Source organism: Myotis nattereri (assembly GCF_964212035.1).
Source record: "Myotis nattereri genome assembly, chromosome: 3".
Lineage (NCBI taxonomy): Eukaryota > Metazoa > Chordata > Mammalia > Chiroptera > Vespertilionidae > Myotis > Myotis nattereri.
In genome coordinates this window covers 170,337,340-170,363,226 of record NC_138077.1, presented here as the reverse complement: position 1 = coordinate 170,363,226, position 25,887 = coordinate 170,337,340, and the positions used below count along the sequence as shown (strand labels likewise).

General features: G+C 42.4%; 1 protein-coding gene across 3 annotated transcripts in view; it reads left to right on the top strand.

The window, feature by feature from the left end:
• Positions 1-12,930: 12,930 nt before the first annotated feature.
• Positions 12,931-25,887, top strand: part of RAVER2 (ribonucleoprotein, PTB binding 2) — a gene marked incomplete at its 5' end in the record, with an annotated part of 84,946 nt that continues 71,989 nt past the window's right edge. For all 3 annotated transcript variants that reach the window (XM_081087067.1, XM_081087068.1, XM_081087066.1), the window contains one exon: positions 12,931-13,164. In XM_081087067.1, coding sequence (XP_080943193.1) covers positions 12,931-13,164 — 234 coding nt within the window. The remainder of the gene's footprint in view (positions 13,165-25,887) is intronic.

Below are 25,887 nucleotides of genomic sequence, written 5' to 3'. Positions count from 1 at the left end.
ACCAATTCAATAAACAAGCTCTGGTTCCTCAAAAAAGAAAATCTTAAATGTGGGCGATCCTCGGGTTCTACGCTAAGTCCTCCTCTCACATGCTTTCATATGTTTCCTGGCTGAGCATTTCTATGGCTGAGCTTTCCCCCAAACCTGTTTTTCAAGCCCAGGCCGCTCTTCTGAGTTACAGAATTGGATATACGGAATTGCTTACTGGGCCTTAGTACTTGGATGGCTCCTGGGAATCCACACCAGCTAGACCAGGGGTGGGCAAACTTTTTGACTCGAGGGCCACAATGGGTTCTTAAACTGGACCGGAGGGCCGGAACAAAAGCATGGATGGAATGTTTGTGTGAACTAATATAAATTCAAAGTAAACATCATTACATAAAAGGGTACGGTCTTTTTTTTTTTTTTAGTCTTATTCATTTCGCGGGCCGTAGTTTGCCCACGGCTGAGCTAGACTCATTACATTCACCTGTGTGCCTGCCTAACCCACTCCTCCTCAGGGTTCCCCTTCTCATCCCATTGCCCCAGGTGAAAAATCTTGATTTTTGCTCCCGCATAGCTCCTTACATCCAATCCACCGCCAGATCCTTTCTACTTTGCCTTCTAAAGTTGTCTCAGATCTGTTCATTTCTCGCCATCCCCCCCTGTGGTCACATTGGTCTGAATCATCCTCATCTCTCATTTGAAGAACGGCGGTGGTCTCCATCTGAAGTCTCTGCTTCCAGTCTCACCGAACTCCAATCTGTTCTCTTCATTGCAGCTACGAGTAATTCACTCTGCAAATATGTATTGCCATGCCTACCGTGTGCCCCGACCTGTGCTAAGCTCTGAGGATAGGAGGAGCACACAAAACCATCCTTGCCCTCATGGAGTTTACATTTTAATGGGAAGAAGGTACATTTTATTTCTTTATAAATATATTTTTATTGATTTCAGAGAGGAAGGGAGAGGGAGAGAGATAGAAACATCAATGATGAGAGAGAATCATTGATCGGCTGCCTCCTGCACACCCCACACTGGGAATAGAGCCCGCCCACAACCGGGCATATGCCCTGACCTGGAATCCATCCCTGACCTTCTAGTTCAGTGGTCAGCAAACCGCGGCTCATGAGCCACATGCAGCTCTTTGACCCCTTGAGTGTGGCTCTTCCACAAAATACCACATGCCGGTGCGCACGTACAGTGCAATTAAAACTTCGTGGCCCATGCGCAGAAGTCGGTTTTCGGCCTGGGCGAGTCTATTTTGAAGAAGTGGTATTAGAAGAAGTGGGGGGTGTCGGTCGGTCGGTCGGTTGGGCGACGGGAGACGCAGCGCAGGGGAGGCGCGCGATTCATGCAGGAGTTGAGTGAGCCAGTCAGTCAGCAGACTCATTGTGCAGTGGTTAGTGCTAGTCGCGTCCGCAAATCGCACATGGGTGACAAAAGTACCTACTTGAAGCATAAAGTAACCTGTATTTTTTCAACCAGCTGCAAATCCTACAGGTATTTTTGTCATCAATTTAAGAATTGTAATTATTTTGTGTTGATGGCTTTATAATTATAAAATGAAACATTTTTAGCAAAGGCCAGCTAGGAGTACCCTAATTAAGTTAATAACAATGTACCTACCTATATAGTTTAAGTTTAAAAAATTTGGCTCTCAAAAGAAATTTCAATCGTTGTACTGTTGATATTTGGCTCTGTTGACTAATGAGTTTGCCGACCACTGCTCTAGTTCATAGGTCAACGCTCATCCGCTGAGCCACGGCAGCTGGGCTGTCAAGAGGATTTTAAGAGCTGTAATTATGCAGTTAAGTATACTTGGAACTTTTCTGTGTATTATCTATGTTACATCGAGAGAAATGCGATGTATTAACTTCATGGGTTTAGGAGAATTAACTTAGTGGGTTTTGGGCTGACAAAAACACAGCACTAAAATAGACTGTAAATCGTTTATATTTTTACAGCCACACCATTGATATAAACCAAGAGTGGGAATTTGACAATGCAGATCAGGAAGTCCTGCTAAGGATCTACAACCTAATTTAATAGATAGAGGATGCAGCTACCCTTTCCTCACCCACACTTGCCAGTTCCCAGGTGAGATGTTGCTGTGATGTGCTTCCATTGTCCCTTTAAGTTCTCTTTCATCTCAACTTGCATACATTATTTTGGTTCATTGTTGCCCTGCCTTATTAGATGCCCACCTACCCCCACCCCCACCCCACCCCACCCCACCCCACCCCTTGCCCAAAACACACTGGCTAACTCCTACTTGTCCTATAGGTCTTAACAAACGACCCTAATAGTCATGGGGGAAATATGTGAACCCCTGGAGCTCATAGGTTTCCTCCTTACAAAATTCTTTGGTAAAGGAACTAAGGCTCCTTGGAAGGTACACGGTACCAGAATTTAGTGGAAGAGAGAGCAAGAGGAGCCAAATCCACCTTGTTGTTGTCAAAAACAAAAGGTGTTTTCCTAAGTGTCTGAAATGTTAGAGGCAGCGCAGACAGGAAAGGTTAGTCACTGGGCCAAAGGTGACATTTGCAGGGGTCGCAGTAATTGGAAAATACTGAGTCTGTCAAGTGACCACAAGCATGTGGTGATTTTCAAAAGGTAGAAGCGATTTTTAAAATTGCTAAGAGGGTTTGAGAGTAATAAATAGAAAAGGTTTGGTTCAATGAATGACTAAGTCGTATTTTGATTCAAAGAGAAATCTGGTCATTTACATGAAAATGTCTACTCTGGGAAGTAAACAGTTGCAACTTGGGGAATATGCTCCCTCATTGTGTTCAAGAAACAAGAAGAATTTTCGAACCTCTGTATCAGACTTACAATGAAAAGAATGGAGTTGAGCTCTCACAGAGGGACTTCTATATTCAAAGGAGAAATTCCTCTCTGTGCTCAGTGTTAAACTCTAGAGCGAGGTTACGGACTCCTTCCTGAGAAGCTTTTCCTCCTGTCGGGGTTGCATTATGAACAATTCTGCCCGGAGGCAGGAGAATACAGCAGAGCTGGTTTCCTAAGCCTCCTTCGGGCACAGGGCTCTCTAAGGTGGTCGTTATGAGGCTGTGCTAGACATGCTTGTACTGGGTTAGACTCAATTCAATGACAACTCGGGTGAACTTTGTGCGTGGACGTTCTGAAAGTGAAATATTTATAGTTGCACTACATGTGCATTCGCATCAAAGATACAGGATCCTGTAATGATGGACACCTGGGAAACTTCAACAGGTTCGCATACTGAATTAGCACTAACCTACTTACTTTCCTCGGGTTTTCTTTGCCATGATCTGTCTTGGAATCTTTTTTTTCTGTTAGAAATAAGTGCACCAGCTGAAAAGTATATTAGGAAAAAGACCTGTGCTCATGTGAAAACTATTCTAGAATGGTACAACTTCAAAGGTTTGGTTTCTCTTACTGGATGAATAAAAGCAAAATGCTGCCCGTAAATGGATGACTAAATGCAAAAGCAGAAGGGGTAATGGAATATCACAACCCAAAAAAAGAAATGGAAGAGCTGGCAAGAGACCTGGAATACAGCAAAACGGAGGGATGTAAAATTAGCTGGAAGCAGGCAGTTGTAGGAACACTCCTTTTGAGTGGGCAGCCTGAATGCTAATGATGCTATATAAGAAATTCAGGCTTAAACTAGAGAATCCTAAGAATTTAGATCCAGCAATATGTTTGGGAAGGTATGGGAAGAATTAACTAGAAAACTCCCAGCTCAGCTGGCTTAGAAAGGAGGTGGAAATGTTGAATCTGTGCAGGGAAGTTTAATGCTGGTTTTTGTTGGTTTTTGTTTGTTTTTTTAACTTTCTGCTAAATTAGACAAGATAATTTATGCGAAGCACCTGTTAGTTGGCTTCAAAAGCAATAATTGTCCAAGGACTATAATCCATTACTAATCAATGATAAGACTGTTGTCAGGACTGAGCTAATTAGATACGGTCTTAAAAGTGTGCTTGGAATGCCAGATTCCAGTATAGATTGACAAACACAGCATGGAAATGTGCCAGAGGCTGAAGACTAAAGGGACAAAACTGAGGCGGATTATATAAGATGGCAGAGGGATAAGATGGAAAGATAAACATATATCAAATTTTGTAAGGAGTCCTAAATATCAAACTTGAAAACACAATTTGTCCCAGTTCAGGTCCTGCAAGAAGCAAAACATCAACATGGAATGAGATGGGCAGGAAATTTATTGACAGAAATGCCTTTGAAGGGTAAAGAGTGTGGGAGCAGGAATAGGTAGGTGTGTGTGTGGGGGGGGGGGGCTCTCAGGTCACAATAGAAGTCTGACCCCTGAGAAAGGAGAGAAGAAAGCAAGGAGGGTCTTGTAGACAGAGCCTCTGACTGCAGGGCAGTACGGTCAATGGCAAAGGGCCCTAGCAAGATTGCTGGAGCTGCCCTGACTGGTTTGGCTCAGTGGATAGAGCATCGGCCTGCGGACTCAAGGGTCCCAGGTTTGATTCCAGTCAAGGGCATGTACCTTGGATGCGGGCACATCCCCAGTAGGGGGTGTGCGAGAGGCAGCTGATTGATGTTTCTCTCTCATCGATGTTTCTAACTCTCTATCCCTCTCCTTCCTCTCTGTAAAAAAAAAAAAAGAATAAAATATATTTAAAAAAAAAAAGATTGCTGGAGCTGTCAAGTGTTGGGGAGAAAAGGCCCAGCTTTAGCAGCCCCATCGTGTTTAGTGATTAGCTAGGTGTAGGGAGGTGGGGGGACTGGCCTCAGCATGAATGCTATGCCAGGTCAGCTGAAGATGGTCAGCCAAGGACACCCTCATGGCAATTTCTTTGGAAGGCAGATCTGAGCGGCACACCTGCATGGCTGCTCTGGCCCACCGCTTTGTGCCTCTCAGATACACTTAGCCACATATGTGTGGGGAGCAGCTCTTTCATGGTTCCTGTGAGCCGCTCTTCGTGCGAGGAAACTTCGAAGAGAGAAGTTAGTGGGAGAAGCTAGACACCTAGGTGCGGCAGCTGGTCTCAGAACTGGTATTCATTGTCTCGCTCCTCCACTGTCCTTCCTAAACAACCCTCCCTTTCAGCTCTCACCTCTGTCACCCCAGTGGTGCGACTCAGACCTTCATTCCTGAGGAACCTTCCTCCTTGGCAATCAGTACCTTCGCGGGCCAGTATTGCTGCGCGTGTCCATTCTTTGGATGCCTGCCAAGGAGCACGTGTGTAATAAGCTCAGGCATGTGCAAATTTTACCTTATTTACCTGTGTTTGGGTTTGATGGGCTGGTTTAGTGTTACAACAGGCATGAATGAGTCTGTGTGAATACATGGGCTGCCATGAGATATGAACATTGACAAGAAAGGAGACTAAAATATCTATAAAAAGCAGATGGCATAGATATGAAGCCATTTAATGTAGGAGGAGGTCATTCTCTAATCCTCAATATACCCAATATTATTGCATTCATCACTAAAATATTGTTCAGGTTGAATATCATTTGTTTTATGAAGTAAATATGTACTTTAAAAACATTTTCAACAAAATGATTTTTAAATGCCATTTGCTTAAATGGCAAGTCCCTCCATTCCACATAAAAACTTTGTCATTTAAAAATATTTACTTCCCTGCTATATAGCTTGGTTATACTTTATCTTTCAAATATTCATGCTGCCTGCTCCATGGCTTTTTCTATAACTTTATAGCTACCACTTTTAAAAAATTACATTTTTGATAGAAAGGGTACTACTTTTGTAGACTTCTGTAATTCAGGAAGCAGGGCTAATCTAACAAGTAAAACTCTTTTTGTATTATACAATCCAAGGTTCGAGGGAAATGTTTGTAGTTTACATATTTACAACTTTCAGACTATCTTTCACAGCTTTAGAAATAAAAATACATCTGAATTATTCAGAGCTTATAAATATTTTAAAGATACATGTAGAATACAACAAAGGAAAGTCTATAAATGATGCTTTGCAGCTAAATGGAAACTAAGAAAAGTCATGTATTCAGTAACATCATTAGTTGTAGGTGCTCATGGGCACTGTGTCTTACGGCATAAAGTTATGGATGAGGCTATTCTTGCAGTTAAATTTTAAGCAGCAGAAGCATTCATGCCTTTGTTATCATCTGATTCATTTTATTCATCATATTACCACTCTGATATACTAATATTAAGTAATAATATTTGTAATACTACCTCTGTTATTGCTACACAATACTTCACATTCAGTGGCTGCTCTAAATCTAAATGCAGGAGAGGAAGATAGAGAGAGAAAGAGAGAGAGAGGAGAGAGAGAGAGAGAGAGAGAGAGAGAGAGAGAGAGAGAGAGAATATAAATTTGGGGACAGACCTGGGTTTGAGTTCTAAATTTGCTTCATGCTAGCTGCATGACTTTATTCTGTCAATTGTCTAATGTATAACCCGGGGATAATAATACCCTTCCCAGTTGATGGTTGTGAGAATTATATGTATATATAAATATATGAATTACTTATGTGGACTACAAATTTTAATTTCCTATTAAAATCTATCAGAGGATAGATCTTTCTGCTTCACAGAGAACATGAGAGGGCATAAAGTTTATCTCTCCAATTCATTTTAAAGAACTCTCTGTCCCTACCACTTTCTTTAAGTTGCTCTTATTCAAAGCCCTGGGGGCTTCCTCGCTGCCAAATCCAAGCCCCCGTTTTCGCCCTCATTCTGTCTGTCCTCTTTGCTGTGTTGACAACTTGACCATTCTCCTTCTTGAAACATTTTCCTTCCGTGCATCTTGGAAGCTACTCTTTCTAGTTCATTTCCAATCTTATTTTTTCTTTCTGATTTCGGTTTCTTTTATAGCCAGTGTGTCATGGAATGCAAGGTCAGTAGCAGGAAGCCGTGAGTGGTGAGTTGGTTCAGCTTTTGATCCAAAAAGGAAGTAAAAAAACAACCAAAGTCAATACTGTGAAGACACCAAAACCAAGAATCGGATGTGCCAGAACTGATAATAGAGCGGGCACCATGGCCTCGGAGCTGGAGACGCTGCTAAGGTCATGGAAAATAAAAATATATAGGGAACAATACCCAATGGAATCCAACGACGTCTGCCAGGCACACCTTTCATCTGGACCTGGCATGGGCTGCGCACGTAAGTAGTAGAAGCAGAGCCTTAACAGGACTGACTGCCAAGGACTGTACCTCCCACGTTTTTTCCTCGCTGGCCTTTAAATGTTCTCTACGTTCCTATTTCTTGGACTTCTCGTTCAGTCTACACACTCAGTCCGAATGATCTCATCCAGTCTCATTCTTTAACTACCTGGTTCTCTAACAAGTTTTAGACTGTCTGCTGGGTGTTGTTGTCTAGATGTCCCACGTTGAAGCTCAGCTGCTGAAATTGTCCCCGACTTAAGCTGCTGCGTTACCTCCCACCTCTCATCTTAGAAACCATGCTACCATTCTTCTCTTCTCTCTCTGTGTTGCCATCCACTCAGTCACCAAGGCTTTGAAAAATAATTAATACGTTTATTATTATTACTGTTAGTATTATTATGACGGCCTTTTTATCCAGCCCTTGAGCTAAGGGCTCTACAAAAGCCCTTTATACACATTACCTCATCTCATCCTCATAAGAGCCGTTAACGACAGCCTGTGGGTGCTGTTATTATCTCTGTTTTAGAGATGAAGTGTCTGAGGCTCAGCGTATTTGAATAATTCTCTCACGGGCTTTACCTAGCTTGCTTCAGTCACACAGAATTGAATCGAGGTATTTTAACGCCTGCGCTCTCCATCGCTGTATTCTGCTTCCACTTTGCTCTGCTGTTTTCTCTCAGAAAAATCTCACAACTCCAGCCCCTCCTCCAGCTGCAGTTACACAAGTTCACATTCCTGGGCTCCAAAATCAGATGGATTTGCTCTGGAATCCAGAGGCCCCTGCCTGCTATGTGGCTGGACAAGTTACCCTCTCTACCTTGATTCCTCCTTGGTAAACAGGTAAGTACTACTTACATCACAGGTTGATTATAGGACTTAAAATTAAATAATATAAACAACAACCACAAAAAGAAAGAATCAAAGCTTAGACAACCTATGTAAAGCCCTGTACACTTAATACCATAGGTTGCTTAGGTAACCTGTGTAAAGCTTGATGCACTTACTATTCTACTCCAGTACAAGCCCTCAAATGCTTTTACTTTGTTTCAAAAGAATTCCCAACTGGTCTCCCTGACATCAGACCTGCTAAATTCATTTTCTCCATTATTGTTAGAATTATTTTTTAAAATCTAAATCTGATTATGTCATTGCCCTGCCTAAGAGCCTCTAATATTTCTTTTCTCTAAGGAATTGCCTTTTATGCCACACTAACGTATTGACTTAAAATAGAATCAACTTCTTACACGGAGTAACATCTGCTACCTTTCTCGTTTACTTCCTGCTACTCTCCTCAAAGTAGCACAGCTTTAATTAATACCATGCTTATTATTTCATGGGCCAGCCTCTTTGATGAGGCCTTCGGGTTTCTATCTGTTTCCTGTTTAAGTACATGTTCCTTATCATCTTAGAAAATTCCTTGTCCTTCAAGACCAACCTCCTCATGATACCTTCCCAAAGTCAAAATCAAATACCCCTCTGTGCTATTAAGAGAACTTTATTCATAGTATCTATCATGTCAAATTTGAAATTACTGAGTTGCAATTACTTTCTCCAGGGAAAGGATCATTTCTGAAAAGAAATCAATCAAATTTGGTGTGTTATCCAGTACCTGGTATATTGTAGGCACTCAATACATATCATTGAATGAATAAATGATAACTAAAAGTATCATTCTTACAATTTACAAGGTCTTTCCACATTCTTAGCTTATTTTCATTACATTTTCATAATATGTAAGCATAGGATTGGATACAAGAGGCTGTATTCTTATTATTATTACTATTATAAACTAAAACTTATTAAATTCTCCAACATTTTACCCAATTGCAGAGCTTTAAAATACACAAAATAACCAATATTTTAGAAAAATAAAGGCAAGAGTGAGCACATGGCTCATGTTTTAAGAACAAGGTAATTATACAGATCATGATAATTACCTGTGGTTATCAGTAAATACATTGCAGCTTGATAATTGTATGCTAGATTCAGATTAGAATGCTTCTTTAATTTGCCACACAAGCTGCTATTTAGAGAGTCAGGCTAAAACCTGGAATTGAAGGAACTCTTAGGAATTATGGTAGCATTTCCAAGTCATTGCAATTTCCATCCATTTCTTTCATGTGGCAATAATAATCAATTCAGTTAAATAATTTAAAATCAATAGGTTCTTTTATTTTCCTGAATTCCTTGAAAACAGTTGAGCCAAATTAATAAAGATAGTTGATTTGAAATCTAGAGTAGTGTTTATCAAAACATAATGACTTATGAGTGGCACATGAAATCAATTTAGTGTCACTCCAGCAATTTAAAAAAAGGAATAGAATAGAATTAAAAAATACTAGAGCAGTGGTTCTGAACCTTCTGGCCCTTTAAATACAGTTCCTCATGTTGTGACCCAACCATAAAATTATTTTTGTTTGCTACTTCATAACTGTAATGTTGCTACTGTTATGAATCGTAATGTAAATATCTGATATGCAGGATGGTCTTAGGCGACCCCTGTGAAAGGGCTGTTCGACCGCCAAAGGGGTCGTGACCCACAGGTTGAGAACCGCTGTACTAGAGTGTGCTGTATCAGGTTAAGAGTATGTTGTTTTGTGAAATCTTTTGTTTCAACTGTATGTGTGTGTGTTTACCGGGTTGTGATGTAAAAACTATTTCCCACTGTGCTATATATTTCCCACTGGATTGGGCCAAAAGTTTGAAAGCTACCACCCTACAGGACACAGAGCAAGTGGGATCAAGTGTAAGTAGCCACTTAATAAAAATTGGTTTAATAACTTGATAACATTGTAATCATGTCCCACTTGGAGCCCCAAACCCCAATTACATAATCATAATCCCCAAAGCATAATAAACGCCTGATTCATTCACTAGACTTGGCTTTGAATAACATTTAATTATTTCCAAAAGTCAAACCTGTCTCTAAGAGATGAACATTCACTACCACAGAAACTTTGCAGAAGAATGGGCCGTAGTCTGAAGTCAATAACAAAAAAAGTAGTTTGAAAATTACTCTTAGCAAAAGCAATCACTAAAATTGGACTCAGATCACTATTTTCCAGGGATGCTCCTGGCATTTCTGTCCACATACTTATCACATTGGCTTATAATCTATACTTATAATAGGGTAATATGCAAATTGGTTGGGACGCCATCACATAATGACTGATCAGCAGGAGGGCGGGGCAGTGAGCTACAAATGGTGGAGAGCTACAGGAGGGCGGGGCAGTGAGCTACTCATGTGCGGATTCTTGCGCAGGGCCACTAGTTATTATATAATTTTCTCTCAGTGAAACTGAGCCCTTATCATACAGAAACCTTATTTTATTATTTCTGTATAATTGGTGCCTTTGCATATATTGTCTAGCACATAGAGACATTTAATAAATGTTTGTCAAGAAGACAGTACTCATTTGGATAAATACATGTTCTGAGACTTAATGAGTGACTCCAGGTCAGAGCATATGCTACGGCTATTCATGTTTCCTGTACACTTAAAGAATATACTTCTCAAAGTCTCTCAGCCTACAAAACAGAATTATATTGGAATTTAAAATCCATAACTTTTTAAATCAAAGCATTGCAATTTAAAACAAAATGAGGTGTTATTTTGACACTAAATTATCATGGATGCAAGCAGGAAAATGAACACTGTCAAACAATGTTTGTGATTGGGAAAACCGAAGAAGATAGTTTGAAAATACATACCAAAAATATTTAAGTATACTTATTCTTTTATGAAGAAATTTTGCTTCTAGTTCCTTCTTCTATGGAAAAATTGAGACTGCAAAACTGGACACAAGGATATTAATCTCAGTGCTGTTTTACAATAGGTAAAAATATATAATACTGGAAGATTAATGATGGAAATTATGGTGATTCTCACAATAGAAAGTATGCAGCCATGAAAAATAACAATGTTCAATTATATTGGCATAGAAAGGGGCTTAGAAAATATACTTCAAAAAGCAGGTAATGATGCTGTAAACTGCAGAATACAATATAAATTTTTTTGTGAGGTGAAATTCACATAACATAACCATTAAAGTGAACGGTTCAGTGGCTATTCAGTACATTACTGGTCACTTCATCGGCCAACTGTCCCCTCTGTCTAGTTCCTAAACATTTTCATTAGGCAAAGGAAACCTGTTGTACATGTTAAAGCAGTTGCTTCCCATCCCCTCCTCTCCCATTTGTGTTCTGCCCCGCTGATTTACTTATTCAGGAAATTTCATATAAATGGAATCATACAATACAGACACCTTCTGTGTCTGGCCTCTTTCACTTTCCATGATGCTTTGAAGGTTCATCTGCCTAGTAGCAGTACCTTATTTTTTATGGCTGAATAATATTCCATTGTATGTATACGCAACAATTTATCTGCTCATTGGTCAATGGACATTTGGGTTGTTTCCACTCTTTGGCTATTGGGAATGGTGTTGCTGTGTACATAGGTGTACTGCAGCATCATTTTAAGGATACAAGTATCTACTGGCAGAGAATAAATTCAGGGATATCAGCAGTCATTTTTTGGGAGGGTTACAGACAAATCTTTTTATATTATTAAGAGCTTTGGGCTTTAGAATTAAACAGACCTGACTCAATTTCTTCACATGTAAAATGAAAAAAATAGAATTAAATAAAACTGGGTTATTGTGAAGGGTAGATGTAATATAGCTAAAGTACTTAGAGGTACGTGGGGGCACAGTGTGAGTACTGAATATATAGCATTTTTCAAATACTTTATTTATTCTTGCTACATTTATTTAAAAGTTTTCCTAACAGAACAATAATGGTGTGAAGCTAGTTTTTTGTTTGTTTGTTTTGCACGTGTATTTATTTGCATGCTACACACTTACGGTGCATGTTCCTCTTTGCTGAGAGTTGGGCTGGCGCCAGTGGAAGGCTGTCCCATTGTTTGCCCCATAACACCGTATAGCCCTACAAGGCAACTCTCCCTCGCGAGTTTCGACTAAAATGATACTCCACTCGCACATTCCCCAGCCCTCTGGCAAAGCTCTTCTCCCACTTCAGCCTTTGTTTCAGCATTGCTTCCTAAGGTGCATATGCAACCATCCAGGTTGTACCTCCCAGGAGCTGTACCACAGGGGCGGGGGGACGGGGCGGGCACTGGCTTTCTCGTGCACAGCTAGGAAAATGCTTTGCGACGAGGTGTTTCCACAATAGAGAACTTCCTCCGGAACCCCTCCTTGTACTCCCTAGGAAATCTCAAATGTTATTTTTCATTGTGAACTAAACGAAGACTTTTTCTCCAACTCTGCGCAGCAGCGGGTTCCGGTCCGGAGGCCGCAGGGCGCCTCCCCGGGTTGGGGGAGAATTCGCTCTGCAGCCCCCGGCAGTCCCGGCGCGGGAGCTCCGCGGGGAGCCCGGGGACAGCGCGGTCCCGTGGGGAGGCCGCGCGGGGCCAGCGCCTGGAATCCCCGTTCCCCGGGAGCTGCCGGCGCGGGGGCGCAGCCCGGACCCCCAACCTGGCAGTTCACGGAGCCCTGCAGGGAAGGGGGGCTCGCAGCCCGCCGGAGCCCGCACAGGTGTCCCGGGGGCGGGTGGGCGGCGAGAGGGGCGGGCGCGCCGGTGCGGGGGCCGGGGCCGGGGCCGGGGCCCGAGGGGGAGGTTCCGCGAGGTGCTCCTCGGCTCCTCCTCGCGCTCAGGTTTCCCTCCCCGCCCGCCGGCTGCTGGCCGCGGCCCCGCCTCCCCGCCCCCTCCCCGCCGCGGCCCACTCCGCGGCCTCTGCCCGCCTCGCCCCCGCGCGGGCCTCCTCCCGCTTTCTCTCTGCGCTTCGCCTCCAGCCTCCCGAGGAGCCCGCCGCCGCGGGGCGCCGGGAAGATGGCGACGGCGGGAGGCGGCGGTGGCGCGGGGGGCGCGGGCCTGGGCGGCGCGGCGGGGTCGGGGCCGGGCGGGCCGGGCCCCGCCGCCGAGACGTGCGAGGGCGCCCGCGGCCCCGCGCCCCCCGCGCTGCACCCGGAGGAGGTGGCCGCGCGGCTGCAGCGGATGCGCCGGGAGCTGAGCAACCGCAGGAAAATCCTGGTGAAAAACCTGCCCCAGGACAGCAGCTGCCAGGTACGGGGACGGACTGGGAGGCGACGTGCCCCGGGGGCCGCGGGACAGGGGTCCAGGCTGGTGCCCGGCGCCTGGGAGAGGTCAGGGGAGGAGGGGGTCGGTGTAGTTACGAGAACGGTCCGTCGAGTTTGCACCCCCTCCCCCGGGTTTCTGAGCCCGAGGTCACCCTGCGAGGGTGGCAGATTTGGAAACTGAGGCTCCGAGAGGCGATGCGGCTTTGTCCAAGGTCACGGGAATCGGGGGCGTCTGCCTGCAAGTCAGGTTGGCTTTCTCCTTCCCCTGTGGCCCCTTGGGTGTGTCTGGGGGAAAGGGGGAGGGGGGCAAGTGGTTGAAGGAGAGTGGAGGGAAGCTGTGGAGCTCAGGTAGGGGGTGCCAAGGCTCCCGGAGCACCTTGAGAGGGGCGGAGGACCCGCCTGGGGTCCTCGGGACTTGGGTGTGCCATGGGGGGAGGGCGCGAGAGAGAGCGGGGAGGGAGCTTTCTTGTTGCAGAAGCACTTGACCAAGTTTGCATTAGACCAACTATGTCCGTTCAGTTGAAGGCCAAGGAATGGAGAGGTTATCACTCCGTCTTGGGGACCTTGCGCATCAGTCTTCTGCATGCCAAGTACTGGAGGATTTATCCCTCAGTGACTCGGAGGAAGTCTAAAGACAGGCTACTTTCTGTCTTTGATCCAGGTTAACTGTTGCTTTAAGGTTCGAAGCTCTGCGTTTATTTAACTACCCCCATTCTTGCTGGCCAAGGTTATACTCATTGTAGGAAAGCAAGAAAATACAGAGAAGCGAAAAGTGGGGAAATTGAAATCACTCATATTTCTGATACTTACGTATACCTATGTATTTTTTTAAAAAAAACGGGGAGAGAGAGAGAGAGAGAGAGAGAGATCATATCTTTGATTCTTTAGGGTTTCTTAGTTGTCTATTTCACGTATTACTTGAGTTTATATATTTTGTGTGGATGGGGAGAGTGGGCTCTCCTGGTAGTTGCATATTTTGTGTAGTTCCACTTGTACCTGGACGCGTGGAATTGCAAGTGAGCTGGCTGTTGATAATTTCAGGGCAGTTCTTTCACGATCCATGAAATAATAAGATTAGTGCCTCATCACTATGTGATTAGACTTTCCACAGCCACTCATAATAAATGTGAGTATATAACCTTATAACCCATATGCATGAGGGGTCATTTTGTTTCAACAAGCAAGGTAAAAAAAAAAAAAGTCTGTCAGCCTTGTATCTCATCCCTTTCAAATATTCTCTCATTGTCCACTTACTATCAGATAGGTAATGTTTTGTGAAGCGACCTTAAGGGCACCTGTAATGGACTGACTTCATAGAGGCACCCTTCCCCTCCTCATGCAAATAGAGAAGAGCAAGGGAGCTCAGAACGAGGGAGGCATGGATGAGGCAGATGGCATTTTTAAAAAAGCAAATCGAAGAACTAGCAGCTGTGTGTGTAGATAAACGAGGAGAGATGGTGAAGTATCTTGATTTCCTTTGTAGAATGTCATCTCTTTTTATCACATATCCTTGCATTCTGAAAATATTTAGACCTCAAATTTTAGACAGTCCTATCTAATCTTGCTTTGTTGTTGGTATCTTTCTCATTTCTCTTTGCAAGAGACATGAAAAAATAGATCAAAGGGTCTAATAAAACGAACAGTTTTAATTACCTGGTGTCTGTGATGGAGAGAAGTTTTATAAGAATTACACTGATTTGTATTTTTGAGATATTCCTTCTCTGTTATGAACTTATGTTTAGCCTAAATCTTAGGATTTTCTCTAAGGTAGCAAAGCATAAACTATGGAATAAAATTGGTATAAGATCTCTGTGTCTAGATGAGTCTTTTACTGCCAATCTTTTATTGATTCCGGAGAGAGGAAGGGACAAGGAAAGAGAGACAGAAACATCAATGATGAGAGAGAATCATTGATTGGCTGCCTCCTGCTCACACTGGGGATCGAACCCGCAAACCGGGCATGTGCCCTTAACCGGAATGGAACCCGGGACCCTTCAGTCCACAGGCTGATGCTGTATCCACTGAGCCAAACCAACTATGGCAGAATCTTACATTTTTATGTTAAGTTAAATTCTTATGCCATGTTTTTTGTTGTTGCTTTTGAGAGCTGAAGTTTCATCTAAAAGAAAAAAAAAAGTTGTTAGGTCATAGAGCAGTGGTTCTCAACCTTGGCTGCACATTAGAATTGCCTGGGAATCTTTTTAAAATCCTGATTTCTGGGCCTCATCCTCCGGAATTCTTTTTCTTTGTTACTAATGTTGTGGCCCCACCCCATAACAAAGAAACAGAATTTCTGGAGGATGAGGCCCAGAAATCAGGATTTTAAAAAGATTCCCAGGTGACTCTAATGTGCAGCCAAGGTTGAGAACCACTGTCTTAGAGGCTGATCTGGACTTGTCCTAGCATATTTTTCTGTAATTATTTTAATATTTCTGATATGTAGTTTTAAAATCTAAACAGAGCAGTGTTTGATTACAAACAATATTTTTGAGAAGTGTTTATTTTTCCATCATCTTTTGTACTTGCACCTTTCCTAGTTTTCTGATCAAAATTATATTACAGCTATCAGTGATCTGTGTTACATAAATAAGTAAAATAGACCAAAATATTCTCGTTTCTACTAGTAAAAGCAAAGAAAATAGTCTTTTCTTTAGATTCTTTAGATTGAGAATTGCTATTTTTTATTGGTCCAATAAAATTAATATTTATTTCATCTACTTTTTCTTAAGTTGTAATATTTTCATGAATATATTCTGCAAGGATTTTGGTATTTTATCTTTTACCTTAACAATTCTAATGTTTCTTCTTTCTGACATGATAGGATAGAAATCTAAGATTGTAGGCATTTTGTGACTTGGCTCTTGCCTATATTTTTAGTCTCATATTTTTAGTGGCTGCATTTTATTGTCAGCTTACTAATGAAGGTTTAACTATAATTTTATTTGGTGCCTTTTAGCCAGTATCACCTGGCTAAACTATATATTTACCTCTTTTTTTTTTTATTAGTTAAGGTATTACAAATGTGTCCTCATCCCCCCCCTTTAACCCCCAACCTCCCCCCCATATTTACCTCTTATGAACTGACTAATAATAATTTTTTAAAAAGCTATTACTTTTTGTTTAGTTATTAAGTAATCAGATATTTTAAATAATCAATTTCATGTTCTTCTCTAGAAGAATCTATGTTTATTCACTTATTTATTCTAGAATATCACGAAGGATCAAAGCCATTCCTAACTCTAGTTCTCATACTGAGTAGTAAAGCTACAGAAAAGCTATAATGGTAACTGTTTAGTATAGGATAATTTAACTTTTTGAAAATATGGGTATTGCCTTTATTAAATGTAGTTTTTATAAACCTTACTCAAATTTTGTTTAATTTTTTTTTAAATATATTTTATTGATTTTTTACAGAGAGGAAGGGAGAGAGATAGTCAGAAACATCGATGAGAGAGAAACATCGATCAGCTGCCTCCTGCACATCTCCCACTGGGGATGTGCCCGAAACCAAGGTACATGCCCTTGACCGGAATCAAACCTGGGACCCTTGAGTCCACAGGCCGACGCTCTATCCACTGAGCCAAACCGGTTTCGGCAAATTTTGTTTAATTTTTGGTATGACAGATTTACAGTAGCATCTCACAACTTTACACTTCCTGTGATTGAAAGGCACACTGAAAGTAGTATTTTTAAGTGGGAGCTTTTAAAGATACATATATCAGAAACCTTACAGAAATACTAGCTCTAAAAAAAGAAAATGAACGCCTTTATCTAATAAGTTCTTAAAAGCTGTCTCATTGATTAGATGCAGTCAATTAGGCGCTATCTGGTCAGCTTCCTCTGCTCTCTGGAATCCTCCCCTGTGTTCTCCTAGTCTCAACCTTGGTTCATGTCCTTTTCATCTCTTAAACTGACTATTACAGATGTTCTGTTTGTCAGCGACCCTCATTATGGTCTGTCCCTTGCGTTTTGGCCCATCCTGCTTACAGCTGCCAGAGAGCTTCTCCAAGCACACATCTGATGTCACACTCCTGCTTTAAAACACAAACAAAAAATCCTTTGACTTCACATTCTTGGCACCGCTTCTCAAACTTTTTCTCAAATTGTTCCATCAATTTGTCTCTTTTGCTTAAAGCGTAAGGAATAGTGAACCTGGATTAGCTTTCTGCAAGAATGAAATTGCTTTAAGATTCATATTCTGTCGGAAAAACAACACATAATTTTATGTTCTAGTAAAATGGGACTTAATAAAAAAAAACACAAAAAAACAGTGACTTAAACTTGTTTAACTCCCCTCCAAATTTTTTCCCCATAAATTTGAGACTTCTGGAAGATGCACCATATTTATCCTATGGTTTATATTCCTATATTACCATGAAGTACTCAGAACTCATTTTGAAAGGCATGACATGATAGGATAGAAATCTAAGATTGCAGGCATTTTGTGACTTGGCTCTTGCCTATATTTTTAGTCTCATTTCTTATTAGTCCTGCATTGGATTCTACTGTAGTTTTATCAAGATGCCTAGACCCCCAAGTCCTTCAGACCACTGTGATTTGGATATTGTTGGTATTGTCTTTGAATGCTAATGTTTTGGAATGTAATTATAGTGATTAGCTTATTGTGAATAATGTTTATAATTATTATAATTACAGTGAATAGCAATGTTGTGAATACCGATTCTTACTCAGAACAGCCATTGTATATGTGTTTGAGTTGTCTTTTGCAACTCTGAATTTAGAATTTGGGTTTTATTGCATTTCTCTAAATTGTTTATTTTTTATGGTCAGCCTTCAAAAAATAGCATTGTTACTGGAGAAAACAGTGGTATTATGTCCTATATCACTTGGGTTGACTCATTTTTTTTCTTACATGCTGCATGTGTGTACATGTGTTTTGCCTTTATTGTGTTTATTTTAAAATCTAAAAGGGATTTTATTGTGCAATTAGAAAAAAATGTGAAGTGCTTCGGGCTAACAGCCAAGATCAGTAATAGAAGAAGCATTCTATTGTCTCACTTGTGTATTATTAATTTTCATTTCAAAGTACTCAATTATGGTAATTAATTAAGAAGCTTGGTGATCAGTTCCAACACAATTTGAAAGCATAGTCTTATCAACCAAGCACCTTTGAGAATAACAAACCACCAAATGTAGGAAACTGGTTGTCTTTTTAAAAGCTATTTACTCCCATTTTTCTTTTCTATGGGTAAAAAAACCAACAGAATTTTCTCACATGCTTTATGTTCTTTAAGGGGGGGAGGATGGGGAAGGGATTTAAAAATATGCCTTGCTCGGCCAGTGTTGCTCAGTGGTTGAGCATCAACCCATGAACCAAGAGGCCCCCAGTTCGATCGCCAGTCAGAGCATATGCCCGAGTTGCAGGCCAGTCAATGTCTCTCTTATTAATGTTTCTATCTTTCTCTCCCTCTCCCTCTCTAAAATCAATTAAAAATTCTTAATATATACTTATTTGTTTTGTCTAACATTGTGTTCAGTTATTATTGCCTCTCTTTAAAGGAGGGCTATTACCACTTTTTCTGACAATACTTGGATGTTTTCACACTTTGAAATTATTCTTTCATTGAGAATGCTATTTTGCTTACTTCCAAAAGTTACTTTTCTTAGTGTAGTTTATACTACTAAAAAGTTATGGATTATATTTTCTTTTCTAATGTAGTTAATCAGAGCTGAATATGGGCTCTACTTCTTTTCCGTGTATTTTGTTATCCTCTTTCTGATGTGACAGGGACACTGAAAACTGCTAGCTGTACTTGCAGCTTTCTGGGACACCGCGGGCTCTGTAAGCTTTCAGTCTTGGCAGACGTGCCTGCAGTGTTCCAGCCGGGCTTGTTCTGGGCTCTGAAAACATTCCAGAAGAGGAGCACTTTGTGGTTAGCATCTCCATGCTAGGTGTTAACGAGCAGTCCGAAGACGTCTCAGGTGATTTATAGACCATTTCCTAATGCTCACTAATTATTTTTAGACTTGCTGCACGTTTTCCCATGTAAAGAACAGGTAGGTGGCATTTAGATGTGCCTGCTAGCATTTTAACATCTACTTAAGCTATGATGCTTCTGAAGTGTGTAAGATCACATAGTGCAATGACATCTAATCGGCTTTACACCCGAGTGGAGACTCTCCCAGCTTCAAGTCATTGATGGGCACACCTGCGACTTATGGCAGAGGCTCAAGAAGGAGCTGTATTTAAGGGAATTGCTTTTTTAATAAGCAAGATTCAGAAGATCAGGAGAGCGTTCAATGAGTTCAATTCTGATGGAAGGCTGCCCTGCAAAAGGGGTCCCTCTCACTCACCCCCTGCGTCTTGTCTCTCCATTTTGATCTTGCCTACCTTATAGCTGGTGGCCCTTGTGGGCTTCCAGGCTTATTTCTTTTCTGTGGGCAAAAGCTTTGTTGCTTAGCAGTACTTAGCCCAGCTGAAGCAGGCAAATGAAGAAATGTAAATAAAGAAAACAAAAGTATCTAAGTTTGAGGATTGTAAAATTGCTTACCAGGGACCCTGGCTCTGTTTGTATTTCGTTTGCCTTAAAGAGGCAGTTGCCTTACTCTGAGGGGCCAGGGTCCCTGAGAGAAGTGTGAAGATTAGACCATCTTGAACACTTGTCTGGACTATACACTGAGTGGCCAGATTATTGTGACCACCTCACGTTTGTAGGCAAATTAGCTATAATTTCGCGCTGAAGTTGCTAGAGGGCCAGACCATTATAAATAGGGAAGCAGGTTATTTACCACAACAGTAGAGGTGATTTTTTCCTGAAGATATGGGTAAACAACACGATTTAACAGCCTTTGAACGTGGGATACACACACACATACACACACACATACATACACACTGAGTGGCCAGATTATTATGACCACCCCATCAGTACTTCATTGGGCCACCTTTTGCCTTCAATACTGTGGTGATTCTTCTTGGCATTGACTCCACGAGATTTTGAAAGGTGATGCGAGGAATCTGACACCATGCCTGATGAATAGCACTGTCTAGTTCTGTGAGATTTGGTGGTTGTGGAACCAGCTGCCTGATGGCTCTTTTAACTTCGTCCCACAAATGCTCAATTGGATTGAGATCTGGTGATTGTGGGGGCCACCTGAGCAAGGTAAAGTCTCCCTCATGTTCTTGAAGCCACTCCTGCACAATACGAGCACCGTGGCATGGCGCATTGTCTTGTTGGAAGAAGCCATCTCCATCGGAATATGCCATCAACATGATAGGATGAACTTGATCAGCAACGATACTTAGGTATGTTGTGCTATTCAGACGTTGTTCCACACGAATTAAAAGGCCCAAATCATGCCAGGAAAACATGCCCCAAACCATAACACTGCCCCACCAGCTTAAGGGTTGTACTCATGCATGTGGGGTGCATGCTTTCATGCTGTTTCCGCCAAATTCTCACTCTGCCATCTGCATGATGCAACTGGAAACGTGATTCATCGGACCACATGACTTTTTTCCAATGCTCGACTGTCCAATCCTTGTGTTCCTGTGCGAATTGGAGACATTTTATCTTGGTAACTGCAGACAGCAAAGGTGTTCGAACAGGCCTTCGACTTCCATATCCCATACGATGCAGTGTATGGCTAATTTGCCTACAAACGTCAGGTGGTCATAATAATCTGGCCACTCTGTATATATATATATCCCACGTTCAAAGGCTGTTAAATTGTGTTGTTTACCCATATCTTCAGGAAAAAATCACTGCTACTATCGTGATAAACAACCTGCTTCCCTATTTATAATGGTCTGGCCCTCTAGCAACTTCAGTGGGAAATTATAGCTAATTTGCCTAAAAACGTCAGGTGGTCATAATAATCTGGCCACTCAGTGTATATTCTGCCTCATGATTATCTGAAGTGAATCCTCCTTGGTGGCTGTGCTGAATGTCTTCCATTTGCTCCTCTAGATCTGTCTCTACCCTTCTCACCTGTTCTGTGTCCTGGGAGGCTAACTTGTACTGGGGATTGCACTAACAAGGCTTTTCTCATCCCGGGGTTTCTGGTTGCATTTGGCCAGAGCCACTGGTGGGAGATCAGAGGGCAGAGGAGAGAGAGAGAGAGAGGAGAGTATTTATTCACCCAGCTCTCTCTCCCAGGTGACTGTGACTTGGCTATTTCCATTTTCCAAGGGCACTCACGGTTTCTTTCCAGTGGTGCTTTCTGTGCAGCTAAGCTCCCTGGCTTCTTGTAATCATTCCCCTTGCCCCCTAGGCCTAGGGGTTTGTAGGGGACCGTTGCTAGTAATAGGATTTCTTTAAGCCTTTGTAAATAGTCTCTTTAAAAAATTATCTTCAATTACTTGGTTTTACTCCGTCTGTATCTGGCTGAGACTGAGACTGTTGCCTATCCAGTCTCCGTTCTTCCTCGTGTTTTGCCTAACAGCACCCAGATTTTCCTTTGAGGACACACCCCTCCGTCCTTAGCAACTGAATGATTTGTGTGGGTTTGATTTCTCTCCCCATCTATAGGGGTGACTTAAAGGAACAAACAAGATTTTTTTTCCTTCTGCAATTGGAATTGGTAAAAAGATGGGCAGTAGCTGGGAACTGAGCCAGGGAATAACATGGTAGTCCCTTGGCCATGCTGGTAGTTTCAGCCTGGTATCACAGAGAAGCCAGGGCTTTGGCTGTTAGGGTAAGTGATTCTTTTCTTCCCACTGGGAATTAGTGCAGAGACACATTGCCCTGGTTGCAGCTGACAGTCTGAGGACAGAGTAGAACTCCAACGGAGGACTGACCTGGGGGTTGGGGGAGGAAAAGTAGGGAAGCTGAGGGGGAGCCTTGATCAAACTATATCTGAAGCTTGCCCTACCTCCAGATTTCTTAATTAGGCAAGACACTAAATTCCCTTTATTGGTTCATTTATTTCAAGTTGGGTCTTATTTCTACCAACCAGTAGTATCCCAAATAATATATAATTTTAATTTAAAAATAAATAACAGTGTTGGAAGTGATTAGAAGACATTTCATCTAATCCTTTTGCTTAATATATGAATCCAGTTTACAGAGTCCTTAACATGTGAATTCTAGCACATTTTAACACCTTTAGTTTCAAATAAATTACTGTTTTGTAAGGTATCCTACTCCATCTTCAGACATCTATCTTATAAATTTCTTATTTATATTGAATATGTAAAACTTATTTCCCTGAGATTTTGATTTCTTGATTCTCTTTCTCCCCTCCAGTAATATAGAGGATGTATGCTAGTTTCTTTTTTGACTTACAACTTCAGTTCCTTCAAACGACTGGTTTTTAGGACTTGAGTCTAAGTTTCCTCACCAACCTATTAATAAGGGTGGGCAAAAGTAGGTTTATAGTTGTGAGTACATGAAATGCAGAGTTCATTTTTTATTAACTACTGTATTTTTTTTTCATACGAACAACTGTAAATCTACTTTTCCCCCACCCTGAATTTTTCTCTGAACACACATCACTCACTATCACTTTGTTAGTGTATCTCTCAAGACGTGGCGCCCAAATTGATCACAGTTGTCTAGTTGAGATCTCCCAGTAGCCCCTCAGTGGAACAAACCTCTTTTCCTCTGGATAGCTATAATAAGAATAACAACCTTTGTTTATTGGGTGCCTACTGTTGCCAGGCACTGTATGTTGTATTTTGTGTATATTATATTCAATCTTCATTTCAAGGCTGTGAGGTCAGAATTTTTTAATTTCCATTTTATTGATAGAGACACAGAAATGCAAAATTAATGCCAAGCTACTTGTCCAAGGTCATTCAGCTGATCAGTGGTAGAGCAGAGAAGACATGATGTCTGTTTGGTTTCAGAGCTCCTATTCCTACCCTGCAGTGCAATTCCCCTCCATGCACAGTATTGTGTTTCCATGGACAGTGATCATACAATGTCACCCGTATTCAATCTAGAACCTGACACATCGTTCCAAGGGAAATTTAAAACCGAAGAGGATGCTCACCATTTTGTCCTAAAAGGCTGTACTTCGTTAATCTTGTCTGACACATGGCAAGCTCTCAGGATTGGTTGGTAAAATGAACGAATTTTGCACTGGAAGACTTTGCTCTTTCTTGGCAGTGAAGTTACTCCATTCACTTACAATTATTCAGTCAAATGTTTATGGCTTGTAAATGGAAAGCTATAAACCCTCCCTCCAAAAAAAAAAAATGCTAATATTCATAGGCATACAAAATTTCACATGTAATTCCAAGGGATTATGGACCTCTTGTAACCCCCCCGGATCTCACTGGGATTGTAGATCAGGCTGAGAAGCGCATTCCAGGCCATTGTGGTCTTTGTTGTGTGTTTGGCACTTCCCTGTGTACTGACCGTGCGAGCAGATGCAGAGCTGCTGCTTGGGAAGAGCTTTATCAAAAACTGCTGTGGGCAGTTTTAGGCCTCTGTGGGACGGTCCTCCACCTAGGCGAGAGTATAAATCAGGCTCCTTAATTTTCTTTCTTAAAAGGTCACCTTTGATGTACAAGTTCCTTGTTCCCTGGTCACCAGTCCACGCGGCTGACATTAGGTACTATGCCGGGAACAAGACAGATGCCCGAAAAAGTTTTTCCTAAGGGCTTTACAAGGAACCATGCTTACTATTTCCTCCTTAACGTTTATTAGAAGTCAAAGATTGATACAAAGAATGTTTCTTGTTACAACATGTCAAGACTATTATTCATTGTGTTGTTCAGTGTTCTTCACAATAAGTACCTGTTGCTAAGAAAAATAAGTTTCTCTCGCTTGCTAGATTTGTGAGTCCCTAATTCACTGAGGCCCTCAACTTGTTTTCTAGGCATTTGGTGCTTAATTTTGTGCTTATTTACTATCATTATCTTTAGATTTGTGAATTTATTTCCCTCTTCCCTTTGCTTGTACATTTTCTTTGTGTTTGAAGCTTTCTGTTAAATGTTTGTTACCACCGAATGCCAAAATAGCATTTAGAATTTATTGAATTTGTTTTAACCTTTAAATTTATTGAATTTGTTTTATTTACCAGCATAGTTGTTGGCTCTCTTCCTGCCGCCCCCTCCCACCCAGCTCCACTCCACCTCGCCCCAGCTACTCAGTTTTTCTATCTTTCCTCTCCCATTACAGCAGTGGTTCTCAACCTTGGCTGCACATTAGAATCACCTGGAAACCATTTTAAGATCCTGATTTCTGGGCCTCATCCTCCGGAAATTCTGTTTCTTTGTTATGGGGTGGGGCCACAACATTAGTAACAAAGAAAAAGAATTCCGGAGGATGAGGCCCAGAAATCAGGATTTTAAAAAGATTCCCAGGTGATTCTAATGTGCAGCCAAGGTTGAGAACCACTGCATTACAGTGATTATCTGCTCTTAGTTCCCAGCTTGCCTTTACTTCCTGGACTTTGGACCTTTTATTACCTGCAAATTTCACTGTTTGTTTCTGATTCCATATTAGCCTCCAATTCTCTAACTCTATCCCTTGTGGGTATTTTGCCACCTGATGTAGAGTTGAAGTAATGGCAGTAAACAAGAACATGTGAATCTGGGAAGTTTTACATTTTGAAACAATCTAATAAGCTTACAGAAAAGTTCTTAAGTACAGCCATGCACCACTTAATGATGAGGACCCATTCTGAGAAATGGGTCACTAGGTGGCTTGGTCATTGTGGAGCATCATGGAGTGCACTTACACAAACTGGGTGGTGTAGCCTACTGCTCCGAGGCTCCAAACCTGTAGAGCATGTTTCTGTACAAAACAACACAAGATTATATTAAGCACAATAGAAAATGACACAACTAAGAACATGATAGACAAGATGTATGAGGCTCCTGCAGGTGTAACATGGCATACACTTTTACTGAAAACTTTTTTATAGGTAGAAAGAGTAGTCTCTAAAATAATGACAAAAAGCATAGTGTGGCAATCTATCTATCTATCTATATATCTATCTATATATACTAGAGGCCCGGTGCACAAAAATTTGTGCACTCGGGGGGAGGGGGATCCCTCAGCCTGGCCTGTGCCCTCTCGCAGTCTGGGACCCCTCGGGAGATAACGACCTGCTGGCTTAGACCTGCTCCGGGTGGCAGAGGGCAGGCCCAATCCCTAGGTGCAGCCCCTGGTCGGGCTCAGAGCAGGGCCGATTGGGGAGTTGGGGTGCCGCCCCGTCATGCACAGAGCAGGGCAGATTGGGAGGTTGTGATGCCACCCTCAGTCACACTCAGGGTAGGGCCAATTGGGGGGTTGGGGCACCGTCCCCTGTCACACTCAAGGCAGGGTCGATGGGGAGGTTGCGGCGCCACCCCCTGTCACGCACAGAGCAGGGCCAATCAGGGGGTTGGGGCACTGCCCCCGTCACACACAGAGCAGGGCCCATCAGGGGGTTGGGGCACCGCCACTGTCACACTCAGGGCAGGGCCGATGGGGAGGTTATGGCTCTACCCCATCACACACAGAGCAGGGCCCGTGGGGGGGGGGGGGAGTTGGGGAGCTCCCCCCTATCAGGCACAGAGCAGGGCTGCTCAGGGGGTTGGGGCCCTGCCCCCTGTCACGCTGATCCCAGTGCTGGGAGGCATATTACCCTTTTACTATATAGGGTAGAGGCCTGGTGCATGGGTGGGCCCGGCTGGTTTGCCCTGAAGGGTGTCCTGGATCAGGGTGGGGGTCCCCACTGGGATGCCTGGCCAGTCTGGGTGAGGAGCTGAGGGCTGTTTTCAGGCTGGGGGTGACTGAAGTTCCCAACCGCT